The sequence below is a fragment of the Marmota flaviventris genome, chromosome 9 (assembly GCF_047511675.1).
Source record: "Marmota flaviventris isolate mMarFla1 chromosome 9, mMarFla1.hap1, whole genome shotgun sequence".
Taxonomy (NCBI): Eukaryota; Metazoa; Chordata; class Mammalia; order Rodentia; family Sciuridae; genus Marmota; species Marmota flaviventris.
In genome coordinates, this window is record NC_092506.1 from 53,160,494 (window position 1) to 53,175,667 (window position 15,174).

The 15,174-nt window shown below is 35.5% G+C and overlaps 1 protein-coding gene across 1 annotated transcript in view; it reads left to right on the top strand.

Annotated features, from left to right (window-relative positions):
* The window catches only part of Sbf2 (SET binding factor 2), a 444,817-nt gene that overhangs the window by 378,172 nt on the left and 51,471 nt on the right, over positions 1 to 15,174 (top strand). Inside the window, exons 26-28 of the mRNA XM_027942390.2 lie at positions 4,161 to 4,356; positions 10,931 to 11,127; positions 13,963 to 14,103. Coding sequence (XP_027798191.1) covers positions 4,161 to 4,356; positions 10,931 to 11,127; positions 13,963 to 14,103 — 534 coding nt within the window. The remainder of the gene's footprint in view (positions 1 to 4,160; positions 4,357 to 10,930; positions 11,128 to 13,962; positions 14,104 to 15,174) is intronic.

The window sequence follows — 15,174 nt, forward strand, 5'->3', positions numbered from 1 at the left end:
GGTCTGTTGTGATTTTGTACATTCGGAGTCATGTAGACTTCTTGAATTTGGATTTCCAATTCATTCTTCATGTTTGGAAAGTTTTCTGATATTATTTCATTGAATAGTTTGTTCATTCCTTTGGTTTGGACCTCTGTGCCTTCCTCTATCCCAGTAACTCTTAAATTTGGTCTTTTTATGTTATCCCATATTTCTTGAATGTTCTGCTCGTGGTTTCTTATCATTTTCACTGTGTGGGTCTATGTTCTTTTCAAGATTATTTACTTGATCTTCATTGTCTGATGTCCTATCTTCTAAGTGGTCTTCTCTGTGATACATTTCATTTTTAATTTGGTTTATTATTTCTTTCCTTTCAAGGATTTCTGTTTGGGTTTTTTGTATAACCTCTATCTCCCTGTTGAGGTGATCTTTTACATCTTGGATTTGTTTGTGTAGCTCATTGTTAAAGTGATCTTTCACTGCCTGTATTTGTTCTCTTATGTCTTCTTTGAGATCCCAGAACATTTTAACCATATGTATTTTGAAATCTTTCTCTGTCATTTTTTTCTGCTATAGCTTCCAATTCTTCTAATGTCTTGATTTGTTTGTGGTACTTTCTTCCCTTGTCTTTTCGTGTTGCTCATGTGTCTTCCTTTCCAGCTCTGTGGATCTGGTGTGTTATTGTTTTTACCCTATAGATTTGTAGTGCTCTTGTAGGCTACCAAGATCTCTCCTTTGTGGGAAAGGACAATGTTAACAGACCAATATCAACAATACATCACCTGCTCAAATGGCGATCCGATCTGATAGCCATGTCCACCACAAAATGGCGAGGAAGGTTTTCCAACATGGAGTTGTTCTGCTTTCACTACCGGGGTGACTGGTGATGTAGGGGGAGCTGGGCCATGACCTTGTGCTGTGGGTAGGTAGCAGCCAAGTGACCTGTGTGGGAGTGGCACACAGTCTGGAGTTCTGCAGAGGTGCTGATAGGTGTTTCTGCTTAGCTGCTCGTGAGCCGTGCATGAGCTAGAACTGTGGGCTTTAGGTCCGGAGTCTGGAGACGAGTTACTCGAGCTCAGAGGCTCTGATTTCTGCGCGGGTAGTCGCAGCCCTGGTGATTTCTGCAAAAATCCACTGGCCCCTGGAAATCCAATCTGGGAACTGCCCCCACCTAATATGGCCAGAATGTTGAGCCAAGATGGCAGCGGTTTGATTTCAGCACTGGGGTGTCTGGTGAGGTTGGGGGAACTAGGTGATGGCGTTGTACTGTGGGTAGGTAGCAGGTGGGAGCAGAGCGAAGTCTTGGCGATCTGCAGATGTGTTGATAGGTGATTCTGCTAAGGCAATCGTTGGGTCTTGCATGAACTGGAACTTCGGGCTTTGGGTCCTGCTCGAACACTGAGGCCCCAGAGTCCTGCGCGGGGTCACAACGTGATTTCTGCAGAGAGTAGCTGTATAGGGATTCTCGAACATTCTCAGAGATGCAGTATTCCGACTAGGTGAGATCTGGATCACAGAGCAACACAGAATGCTGCCTCCCTCAGGTCCACCATCTTGAAACTCTTGCACTTAACCTTTGATGTACAAAAATCTAGATCTTATGAGAAGACTGAAAATACCAAGTTATCAGAACTGGAAAAAATATAATCATTTTCCTCATATTCTGTTATTTAGATAATATTTTATTAAATTATACTTCTTTACTAAATTTATACATTGACATTTTCATGTGGGTCTTATAAAAAGGAGTTAGAAGGAAACTCCACTGCATAGAAAATTTGGGTACAGGGTACTCCACTGTGCTTTATTCTAACATAATAAGAATAAGGAAGTAAAGATATTAAATATTCAAAGTTAAAGATTGGGCTTTTGATAAAAATATTTGTGAGTCCTCTTAATCAAAAGGGAGACCTAAGATGAAGGAATTCTTAGGTGATAATAAAAAATATCTGCTAAATATTTTAAAAAATTCACAGGCTGGGGCTGGGACTCAGTGGTAGAGTGCTTGCCTCGCACACACGAGGCCCTGGGTTTGATCCTTAGCACCACATATATAAAAATTTAAAAATAAAATAGATAAAAAATATTTTTAAAAAAAGAATATAGTTGAGGTAGCCAATATAATGCTTAGTTGGGAAAACAGAAGAAAGCCAGTAGCCAAATATCATATTGACTGATTTTTTTTCCTGTGTAACCCAATATCTATATACTATGGAATTAATACTACAAAGAATCTGATCTAATGTGGGAGGGATGTCATTACATGATTTTCCTATCAAAATTTTAGATCCACTTAGTGATTATACAGTAACTACTACCTGTAACAGTAACGACACATTTTAAAAGAAACCTTGTTTTTAGGGATAGCTCTGGTCTCCCTAAAAGGTCTCCATTTCAGTTTACTGGGATAAAGAACTTATGTAGTTTTGTGTGTCTGAATACATGCCCTCCCTATATGAGAAGGTGTGCTTACGTTCTTCCTCTGGAAGCAATGTAAAGATCCATCATTTCATTACTGAAGTGACCATTTGATGGAACCCTGTCCTTCTCACAGTCATATGTAAATCCATAAAAAATTACTGTTGCCCATCCTGATGATTTTTCTAATTCAAAGATTTTATGATTTCATGGAACGAAAAACATTCTGTTAACTGGGCACAATGGTTTGCACCTATAGTCCCAAACATTGAGGAGACCAAGACAGGAGGATGGTTCAGCCCAGGAGTTCAAGGTCAACATAGGCAATATAGTAAGACCCTGTCTCAAAAAACAAACAAATAAACAAAGAAGTATTATTCTATGATAATGATTCCATGAAAAAACCAAATTATGTAATGCTCTTTGCTCCTCTGAAAATTAAAGGCCAACACAAAACTAGCACTTGATTATCTTCCATTGCAAAGTTCACAGATTGAAACACAAAGTCTTATTTTTTCAAGGGTAGCTGTTGGTTTTCATCTTTTTTTCTTTTTAATTTTAATGGAAGAAAGCCATCTCTTTTCTTTACACACTGGTACTTTGAGTGTATTTCCATAACCTTCAAAAGTTTTATTTGACATCTCTCCCTTTAAAAACAAACAGAAAAGTAAAGTAGGATACTTTGAGTATATTTCCATAACCTTCAAAAGTTTTATTTGACATCTCTCCCTTTAAAAACAAACAGAAAAGTAAAGTAGGATAGTTATTAACATGGATTTTTATCTTTTTTTTTCTTTCTTTTTTTTTTTTTTTTTTTTAGAACATACAGTGTCAGTTAGGAATATCTTTTGTTTTTAATCCTCCCTTAAGATACTTGATTATTGAGTAAATTCTTTCACATCTAAAATCGTAAAGAGGCCTGTAACCATGATTGCAAAACTGTGAGGGAGTTTTTCATGTACACCACATCATCCAACAAAATAAAAAAATATTTTCAGAAAAGAACTATAACTTCTTTATACCACTCTAAGGGGGGAAAAAAAGGTTCTTCCCTCTAGTGAGCTTCTGCTTACTCTAGAAATTTCTAATAAAATTTATGCTCTGAAAAGTAAACTGAAACCCAAATGATGAATTTAGGTAATGATCTTTCCTACTAAAGATAAACTTACTGACATGACAGTTAACTTCTGACAACATTTGGGTATTTTTATAGTTATATATAGAAATCACTGCAGTTTGGCATTAATGAGAAGATTGATTAAAAATAGAAAAATATTGGCAATTAATTCAGAATTATTATTTTTAGAAATTACTTAAATGCTATTATTCCTCTGACATTTTCTAGTTAACTGAATTACTACTATTCGTTTCTTGACTGTCCACTGCTATTTTAATTCATGTTTATTTATAATTCCTCATAGAAGTTACATGGTTTAATTTATGATATACATAATACCTAAGCTCTAATGTAAAGATTCTTTTCAAAATTAAGTTTGAATCCTAGCTGAGTGCAGTGGCAGCAATTTGGGAGGCTGAGGCAGGAGGATTGTGAGTTCAAAGCCAGCCTCAGCAACTTAGTGAGGCCCTAAGCAACTCAGTGAGACCCTGTCTCAAAATAAAATACAAAAAAGGGCTGAAGATGTGGCTCAGTTAAGCACCACTGGTTCAATCCCAAGTACAAAAAAAAATTAATAATAATAATAAATTTTGAATTTTTTACTTTGAGTTAATTATTTCTTCAAACCCTGTTGTTGCCATTATAGTTTCAGATGATAGTGAACTCCCGACAAGTACCTTGAAGGCTTCGGAGAAGTCTACAATGGAACAGTTGGTGGAAAAAGCTTGTTTCAGAGACTATCAGCGTTTAGGTTTGGGAACCATAAGTGGCAGCTCCTCCCGATCAAAACCGGAGTATTTCCGAATCACTGCCTCCAACAGGATGTATTCACTGTGCCGGAGGTAAGTATCACTGGGCTCCAAAAAGAAACCTTTCCTTTCTTCCTGTTTGAGTCATCAATGGGCTGTTTACATCCGTAATCCAGAGATAAATAAAAGTGCCAGAAAAGAGATATAAATATTTTAGAGATACTTTTTATGCAGAATGAAAAAGCATATCATTGGTATTCTTAAAACACGTGTATCACCAAAAAGTGCTATGCTAGGTCAGACAGTGAAAGCCAAAGTGTTTATCTCCTCTATGGATATCCTTTATGTCTCTCTTCTCAGTTTGGTTTTTTTCTAGCATGCACAAAGATAACATGAAGCAAGGGGCTGGGGTTGTGGCTCAGTGGTAGAGCACTTGCCTAGCACGTGTGAGGCACTGGGTTTGATTCTCAGCACCACTTGTAAATAAATAAATAAAATAAAGGTCCATCAAAAACTAGTAAAAATATTTTTTTAAAAAAATATAACATGAAGAAAGAAAAGGATGTGCTCAGACACATGAGCAAAGTAAAGTGAAGTCTGCTACAGGCCTGGGATCCCAAAACCTTTTCTGTAAAAGGCCAGATAAAATAATTTCAGGTTTTTGAACTATAAAGTCTTTCATTGCAGCCCCTTAGCTCTGCGACAGAAGTGACATTAAAGAATGAGTGGATATGACTGGCTTTGGCCCACAGTCTGTAATTTGCTGACCCAGGTGTAGGCACGACTTTTGTATGCTGTCTAATTAGAATATTTATTAAATTATATTAATAATATAAATGAACACATTTTTTTCTATTCTTGTTGCCTCTTGCTGCTTTTCAAATGTTAGGCTCTGTTTCATTCTTTACTATATGTAAATATATATTCTCTAAAACTATATTCCACCATTCTACAAGTTCAGTCACTTTCATCTCCTGGTAAGTCGTTTTCTTTTATGTATGTATATATTCCTGCTTGGATTAAATAGCTTCAAAGCCACTTTGTAAATTTTAAGCCTTGTACATATTTTAGAAAATTGTCTTCATGTTACTATTAGTTTCAGCCCTGCTGCTCCAAAAGAACTATAGGTATGTCATTTTAAATGGCAACTTAAGTGTACAAATACCAGTGTGACAATTGAGAAACTAATTGAGAATATAATTTGAGATTGTGGACAAAAAAACATTTTGCATGAAGTACTAAAAAGTTGGGACTGAATATGCAGCAATTTTTCTGAGATTCTTATTTCTCTTTGTAGATAGGTATTAGTAGTGTTGTCAGGATGTGATGTCCTGATGATTGGGAAACTTGCTATCAGGATTATGCTCACCAGTGAGAAAAGAGATTTTATTTATTATTTTAGTCTGTCAGAAGCAAAGTAAAATCTTCATAGACAATTTATTAGAAGACCTGTTATAAAAACATTTACGGTAGTGTAAAATATATATCTATCAAATTGTTAGAATGAAATAGAATAACAAAGAAATCATAAGAATGCATGAAAGGAAAGAAAAGGAAACATAGGACAAACAGAATACAGGTAATAAGATGGTGAATTTATATCAATAATTGTAAATATTTCAATATTTCAATATTTACATTAAAGAAACATAAAACCTTTAATAAAAGCTGTTATACAAACATCAAAGTATAAAGCTTTACTTTAAAGTATAAAGCATTACTAGGAATAAAGAAGATTAACAAAAGATTCATTTCACACACAGAAATTCATTAAGACTAAGAAGAGTTTATTTCTTTACAGAAATACAGAATTGGCTTAACATTGAAAGTAAGCCTCCGAAAGATCAGTAGAATAGAGGGAAGGGAGCAATGGGTGGGGTGAGAGGAGAGGAAGGAGAGGTGCTGAGGACTAAATTAGAACAAGATACATTCCATGCTTTTATAATTATGTAAAAATGAATTCTACTATCATATCTAACTAAAAATAACCAATAAATAAAAAGAAAGTGAGCCTGGAGATGTGACTCAATAGTAGAGTGGTTACCTGCCATGCACAAGGGCCTGGGTTTCTCCCTAGCAAGAAAAGTCAAGGGAGAAGGAGATAAAGAGGCAGATCAGTCAGTGTATCTGACTGTATTTGGTACTTTAACAAAATTAAAGAGAAAAAATATGTGATAAGGTTTTATATATAGGAAAACATTTTATAAGATGTAATATACACTTATGATTTTTTAAAAAGAACTGAATAAAATCAGACATGAAGGGATAGCTCCTTAATCTGTCTTATAAACCTTACAGCAAAATTTACTTAATGGTAAAAAGCTTTTCCTCTGAGATCAGATGACAAGGATGCTCTCTATCACCACTTCTATTCAGTGTTGCATTTGAGGTCCTGGGGAGTGAAAAAAGAACTAGAAAAATAAATGATAAAAGGATAAAGGTTGAAGAAAAAAAATAAAGTTGTCATTAATCACAGGTGACCCGAATGTACATGTAGAAAATCTGAAGAAATCTAGAGGTAAAGTAGGTTACTGGTATAAAGTCATTCTATTAGTCATGTATGTATCCAAACCAAACCATTGAAAAATGAAATTTTAAGATGATGCTATTTGATATTTTAATGATGCTGTTTTACTGATACTATTTACAGTTGCACTAAGAAGCATCAAATACTTAGGAATAAATCCAATGAAAAATGTGCAACACCTCTATATGGAACACTCACAATAATATTGAGGATCATTACAGCTGTAAATAAATAGATATTTCATGTTTTAGATTCAAATATTCAATATTTTCATAATTGTAAGTTCTCCTAAAATTGGTCTATAGATCCAATGAAATCACAACTAGAATCCTAGCAAAAGGTTTTTGGAAATTGAAAAGGTGATTCTAAGAGTTATGTAAGAATGCAGAAGGCCAGGAGTAGTAAGGATAGCCTTACAGTATAGTACTACAGTATATCAAGACTTTTTGTAAAGCTTCAGTAATTAAGATATTATGCAATTAGCACAAGGATGGACAAACAGACCAGTGGAACAAAAGAAGGAATATAGCAATAGCCCAACATTTGTCTTGGTTTAGGGTAAAAGTTGCACTTAAGAGCAGTGAATGGAAAGTTGTCAATATATGGTGCTGGAGATATAGATATAGATATGGATTAATCTTTATCCCAAGCTTATAATGTAAACAAAATCAATTCCCATTAACCTGTAGATCTTCATATGAAAAATTAAAAGTTCCTGTCTGGCTGCAGTGGCACACACCAGTAATCCTAGAGGCTCAGGAGGTTGAGGCAAGAGTATTGCAAGTTCAAAGCCAGCCTCAGCAAGTTAGCTAGTCCCTAAGCAGCTTAGCAAGACTGTCTCAAAATAAAAAGGGCTGGGGATGTGTCTCAGTGGTTAAGTGCCCCTGAGTTCAATCCCTGGTACAAAAAAAAAATTAAAATTAAATTAAAAAGTCCTAAAAAATAGAAGAATATCTTTATGACCTTGAGGTATAGAAAGATGCCTTAGGACAGGAAAAGCATTATCCATAAAGAATTGATAAATTAAGGAGTGTTGTACACTAGATTAAAAGGTGATTCTAAGAATAAGAATTCTAAGAATAAAAGGCAATAAAAATGTCAGGAGACTTGAACAAACACAAAAGAGAATATTTTGGTAGTAAAAAAAAATAGTATCTGAAAAGACACTCAACTTACTAATCTTCAGATAACTAAAAATTAAAATCCCAGTGAAATAACTATATAAACCTGCCAAAATGGCCAAAATTTAAGACTGACAATACACAGTGATAGTAAAGATGTTGAGCAATTAGACTCTCACTTATTACTGTTGGGACTGTAAATTGGGTAAACAACTTCAGAAAGTTACCTGGTAGCATCTACTAAACATTGAAGCAGCTACTGAACATGTTCATAACCTATTACCCAAAAATTCTCTCTTAGATAGAGTAGAATTTGTAACAGAAATACACATGTGCTCCCAACAGATGTCTATAAGAATGTTCATGGCAATGTCATTGTTATTATTACTACATGTTTGGGGGGAGTGGTTTCTGGGGTTTTTGGTTGGGGTTTTTGTGGGGTTTGTTGCTGTGAATTGAACTCAAGGCCTCATGCATAAGTATGCACTCTACCACTGAGCTACACCCCCAACTCCTGCAACATTATTCTTAACAAAATCAATATATTTTCACAAACTGCACAAAAATCAACATAAGGACAGAAAAATAAATAGTAATATACTATACAGGAATGAAAATGAATAAATTATATCTTTATATAGTAATATGGGTGGATTTCACAATATTAAGCAAAAGAAGCCAGAACAAGAGAACAAATTCCATTGATTTCTTTTATCTGGAATTCAGAAATCTATCCATATTGTTAGCAATCAGGAAAGGTAATCTTTAAGGAAGAGAAACAGTGATTGGGATGAAACACAGGGGGTCTTCTTAGATGCTGATAATGGTTCATTTTTTGACATAGGTGGTAGTGGCATGAGTTTCATTTTTGTGTTAACCGTTCGTGTTTTGAGCACTTGTGTGAGCTATTCCTTGTTTTAAAAATTTCCACGGCAGCTTTTGAAGCCCAGTCTATCCCGTGAGGCTTATTACTCTTGAGCCTACATCTGAAGGCTCTAGGGGAAGTTTGATAGAGTGGTAGCAGGGTAATTGGTATATTTCATTACTAAATGAGAACTGTTACTAAGAGTACTCTAATGATCTTCAGTCTTACCACTCTTTGCCCCAGCACCAGGAGCTATCAAGCTGTCACTCCAGCATGTGTGGGAGCAGGAGAGCCTTGGATCCTATATGTAGCACAGCATGGTCTGTGGTACTCAGGTCCAGTGGAAGGAATGGACAGCCCTATTACAGGAGGCAAGGAGTGAAGGAGTGTGCTTGTTCTGTCTCTGTTACTAAGGCAGCCATTACACATTATTCCCTTTACCTAACATACATTATCATGGTATATAGAAGCAAGTTAGGGGAGAACAGACATTAAAATGGTACTAGAAATAAAGAGTTCTAATAATGGAAGTGCTTTTTCAGTCCTCCTGAATGATTAATGGTGTCAACAGCATAGTCTTCTCAACAGTTTTTGGTATGAATAAAATACAGGTTACAACTTCCTAGAATACCAGAGTACTAGGAGTGCTAGGCTTTTAAAAGGTGGGGTAAGTTTTAATTTGGCATTCACTAAAGTAGTTGAAGGCTGTGATTTTCATGACTGTAAACTGGATTATATCAAGCTAAATAATTAGAATTTTTAGGAATGATATTGGTGGTGGTCATACAACAGTGTAAATATACTTTATACTACTGATTTGTACACTTTAAAAAAAAGATAACATGGTGAATTTTATGTAGTTATATTTTACCACCACAAAAAAATCACCAAATAAATAAATAAATAAAAGATGCTAGATTAGTGGTTGTGAATGTATAAAATCCCTTTAGTGTAATATTTCTAAATAAAGAAATGGCTCTGAAGCCTGCTTATCTTCTTACACTTACTAATCTGTAAAACAAGGTATTCTTACATTTTTTATTTCCGCAACATCATATCCTACAACTTTATGAGCTAATCTTTTTAAAGTACATATCAACATGTAATGTTAATAAAATATTTAAACTCATTGTGATGTTTGAACATTTCATTCTCATACAAAAATCATTTAGTTTTGATTTTTAATCATTTCACCATCTCAGGCAGGCTAATTATTGGTGTGCTTTGTTCTCTGTTGTCATTTCAGTAATCTGTAAGTTGTTGATAATTTGACTTGTCATTCACATAAAGTTGACATTAATTCACTAATCTTACAATTTTTATTTCAAGTTGAGGAAAAGTAGTGTATGAGGACAGGGAAATATTCAGCTCCATAGAAACCTTTTAAATATTATGTAATTTTTGTTGTTGTGAAGTACAAATTCTTTTTGAAAACCATAGGAATGTCAAATAAAGGGGTGGAAATCATTTTTCCAAGTTGCATATAAGTAAAATATCTTTTTACATAGTTTTTTAAAAATAAAAAAGGCCCATGTATTTTATATTCACATTACTACAAAATATTAACCCTGGTATATGAGAATAGGAAAAAACCCTGAAATTTTAAACTTTTCAAATACTATATATAAAATTTCCTTAGTCTTTTTTTACCATATGTGTATATCACTTTTTATTCTTAGAAATCTTTTCTCTTTTTCTAATTAATTATACATGACAATAGAATGCATTTTGACACACTGTAGACAAATGGAGCACAACTTCTCCTTCCTCTGGCTGTACATGGAACAGAATAAATATTATATAATATTATTTTTATTTTCTAAACGTAGGTTATTCACAAAAGTCTGTAGTATCATTGTATGAGGCTCATTTAAAAAAAAAGAAAGAAAGAAAAGAAAAACTACAGACTGGTGGGTGAGGGTGAATGAGTTAGCTGTTTTCATATTTTCTTCTCAGCCCCAGAAGAATCAAGGAGTTGAAATGAAGTTTCATGTTTAAAATATGCCTTACCCCTTCAACCAGTGTGTTTTTGAATCTTAGAAAATTACTGTGCTAGTATGCTATTCATACTCTTGTATCTTCTGTCTCCCCCCACCCATTTCTTTCTTCCTCTCCAACCCAAACACTCCCTTTCTCCCTTCCACATCCCTAAAGCTATCCTGGCCTTTTAGTTGTACCTCAAGCTGTACAGGACAGTAGTTTACCAAGAGTAGCCCGCTGCTATCGACACAATCGCCTGCCTGTTGTATGTTGGAAGAACTCAAGAAGTGGTACTCTGCTCCTCCGATCTGGAGGATTCCATGGGAAGGGAGTTGTTGGTCTTTTCAAATCTCAGAACTCCCCTCAGGCCGGTAAGCATCTCTCTAGAGCACAATTTTGACCCTTTTACTAAATGTATTCCTAAAAATAAGCTGTTAAAAAATCTGGGTGTGGCAGTGTACACCTATAGTCCCAGCTACTTGGGGGGCAAAGGCAAAAAGATCACTGGAGTTTGGGGGCCAGCCTGGGCAACTTAGCTTTCTCAAAAAAAGAAAAGTAGAAAAGTGAAAACCTGCAAATGCCAGCCATGCCCTTTCATCAAGCCTGTCTCACATCAGCTCTCCCACTGTGCTGCTATGTACATCTCATACAGCCGAAGTAAGAATCGTATCTGGCAGTGTGGGCTCCACCTTGAATTTTACATCTTAATATATCTGGCTTACCTTTGATTTTAATGAAAATTAGTATAGTAAAGTCTAATTAGGCTATTTTCATTCCAGCAAACCAGAGCATCCACTGATACAAACTAGATTGTATCAACAATTTTCCTTTCTGCTGAGAAGCATCCAAATATATTTAACAGCTTGAGAGGCAAGTAGAGATTCTGACCTAGGTGATATGAGATTTCCTATCTATCCCTACAACACACACACACACACACACACACACACACAAATGCAAAACAGCAGCAGCAGCAATCTAACAACCAAAATGCTGCCTTAGGAGCTCTTAGAGCTTTTTTTAGAAAACTAGGGAAATAAGTGCTTCTGTCCCTTTTGGGGATAATATTGTGAGTACTGTGTCTAAAGTCAGAGTTACATTTGGCTTACTTTACTCAGCTTCTGCCTCATAATAGATGTTCAATAAGGTAAACCATGGGCCACTAAGATATCAGATCCAATTGGGGATGACAGCATTCTTCCCCCCTTTGGAAATGAAATAAATTCAAAATCTATGGTTGAGCAGATAGAACCATGTGCTTTTTACAGTTTCTCTTTTATTATCCTTTTCCTTCCTAAAAGTTGGCCAGTGTATCCTTGATCATTTGGTTGACTGAGGTCAACATACACATAATGCTATATTCAGCCAGGCTTAGTCTCAGCACAGATATAAAAAGGCAGTTGACTTGTACCAGTTTCTGCTCTAAGGAATCTTCCCAAGCCACATAGTAGGTATAATAGAAAATAAGCATATGTAAGTTACATAAAGTATCATTTCAGGAATACTGGTGACCATCTCACTAAGCTTGTAGTTGAAAAAAACAGTGAGGCTTATTCCACAGGTTTTTGGGGGGGGGGGGTTGTTTTAGTTTGGTTTTGGTACTAGGGATTGAACCCAGGGATACTCTACCACAGAGCTATATCTCCAGTACTTTTTTATTTTTTATTTTGAGACACAGTGTCACTAAATTGCTGAGGCTGGCCTCAAACTTGCCACCCTCAGCTGGGATTAAAGGAGTGTACCACCACATCTGGTTTGATTTCTTTTTTTAATATTTATTTTTTAGTTGTAGTTGGACAAAATGTCTTTATTTTATTTATTTTTATGTGGTGCTGAGGATCAAACCCAGGGCCTTGCATGTGCTAGGCAAGTGCTGTACCACTGAGCCACAGTCCCAGCCCCTGGTTTGATTTTTTTTAATATTAATTTACTGAATTCACACATTTGCTCACATTTTAATGTATTTGAAATTTGGATACATCTTAGAATGGATGTAATGAGAAAGAAATAGTATAGTTTAAATGGCAGTGTTGTTTTTTTTTTTTCATGGTACTTAAAATGACAATGTGTCATATCCTTGTTGTCATATTAGAATGTACAAAGTACAACCTTGGGGGCTGGAGTTGTAGCTTATAATGGAACACTTGCCTACCACATGTGAGGGACTTGGTTCGACCCTCAGCACCACATAAAAATAAATAAAATAAAGGCATGTGTTTTAAAAAAAGGATAATCATAGCATCAGAGTTGGTTTAGACTGTCAATTATTTTCTGTACAGGTTATAAAGAAAATTCGTGCATAAGTGACTGAGCCAATCTCATTGATTCTGTTTAGCTCCACACAAACCAGGCTAATATTCCCTCCAACTCAAATTTGTTCTCACAGTTGTTTTTAATCTGTGTATATTTTTGCCTCCCCACTCCCCATTTTTAAATTTACTTTATTTTGTATTTATTTACTTTTGCAGAACTAGGAATTGAGCTCAGGGCCTCATAGATGGTAGGCAAGTACTCTACCACTGAGCTACATCCTCAACCCCTTACTTTTTTGAGACAGGGTCTCACTAAGTTGCCCAGGCTGACCTCAAACTTGTAGTCCAGAGTCTCAGCCTCTAAGATTACAGGTATACACCACTATTCCCAGCTTTCCCTTTTAAAAAGACCAAGGAATCTGTTAGTTGCTCTTATCTTCTCTCCATTTTCCTCCACTCTTCCCTTAAGCCCTTGCAACCTCATATACCCTGTTAGACCTGCATGGCAAAGTTGGAATAAAGCTGTGGTATTAGGAAATTCCTGCTTCTGCCCATTCTGGGATGCCAAGGAAATCCACTCTGTCCTCTGCTCCCAAAAAATAGCATGAACAGGATGTTGAAGGAGATTATCAAGGAAATGTTGTTTGTGAATCTTCATTTTGAGTTACTTGGGTAATGAGAAGCTACACCAGTGCTTAGAAGGATAGCCCTGTGCTGGTTTTCCATACCTGGACTCTGTCTGGGAGGATGATGAAGCAATTGAGAAGTAGGTGTGGTGAAACCATAATCATGGGATTAGCCATTTAATTGATTGGGGCTTTAAGTGGGGCTGGTTTCTATATTTGGGTGTGGTAACACAAGACTATGTAGAGAAAGTATAAGCAAATATATGTAGAAGCTTGTTTTATTAACATAGAGACAGTTTGTTTTATCCAATATCTTTTCCTTTTATAGCTCCTACCTCCTCTTTAGAATCTTCCAGTAGCATAGAACAAGAAAAGTACTTGCAAGCCTTACTGAATGCAGTTTCTGTCCATCAGAAACTCAGAGGCAACAACACCCTTACTGTCAGGCCAGCACTTGCCCTGTCTCCAGGTAAGAGTCATTAATACTTTTCTCTTTGATAACTACTTTGAAAGGTCAGATTGTTCCTAGTGTTAGTCTCTTCAATTACTTGCACTGTTCCTTCCACATGACCTCTTAAAAGTTTTAACCTGGAGGGTCTTTTACTTAGAATGCAAGATTATCACTATTAATATTTAGTAAATGGTAACCATATTTAGAGATTCAGTTATTCCCTTTTTAAAATAGTATAGGAAAGGGAATAGGGAAAATAAAGTCATCCCTTCTTATTCCAGAATCTTCACCCAAACTTTATAATATTATGAGATTGAATGTATAAACTGAACATCAATTCATTAAATGTGTGTTTATTGCAATTATGTGTAAGTTTGAAATTCCCAAAATTTCCATAGCCTTTTATGATTTTGCAGTACAGTTTGTTTTCTCTATATTTGGATGAAGACATTAAGACTTGTACTAATATTCTGTTTCAGTCATCATGTGATGGAACCCCAAAGGGTTCATGTAGAGGTAACCCTAATGTGTTAGACACAGGAGCATGTGACTTGAGAAGTTGGTCTCTGGCTTAATCAGCTGTTTGAATTAGCTCAACATAAGCAGAAAGTGGCTTTTCTTGTAAAGTAACACCATGCATGCCTTGCTTCATTTATCATTAAATTCTCTGATTGCACTTGCCAAACCTAATTCCCTGTAATCTTGCAAATGTGTGTTATCTTTGATGAAATAATAACATTGCCTTGTTATCTCTAATAAAGCTTTGGGTACTTAAAAAGTACAATGTTTGGCAGCAATTAGACATGCTACACATAAAAGATAAATTTTGTCATTTGAGTAATGTTAACCCAAACGACATGGTTTTTGTTCTTCTTTTTGGCTGACTTTAGGGACTGAAAGGAGGACTTCAAGAATGTCCACTGTGCTTAAGCAGGTAGTGCCAGGACATTTGGATGTAAACCCATCCAATAGCTTTTCTCGAGGAGGTTAGTAAGATTGATTTTATAACTGAGCACTGATACAAGGTTAAAAGCAGAAAACATTTTTCTAGATAGTAGAGTTTTAAAAATCAACTAATTATGGTTCAAA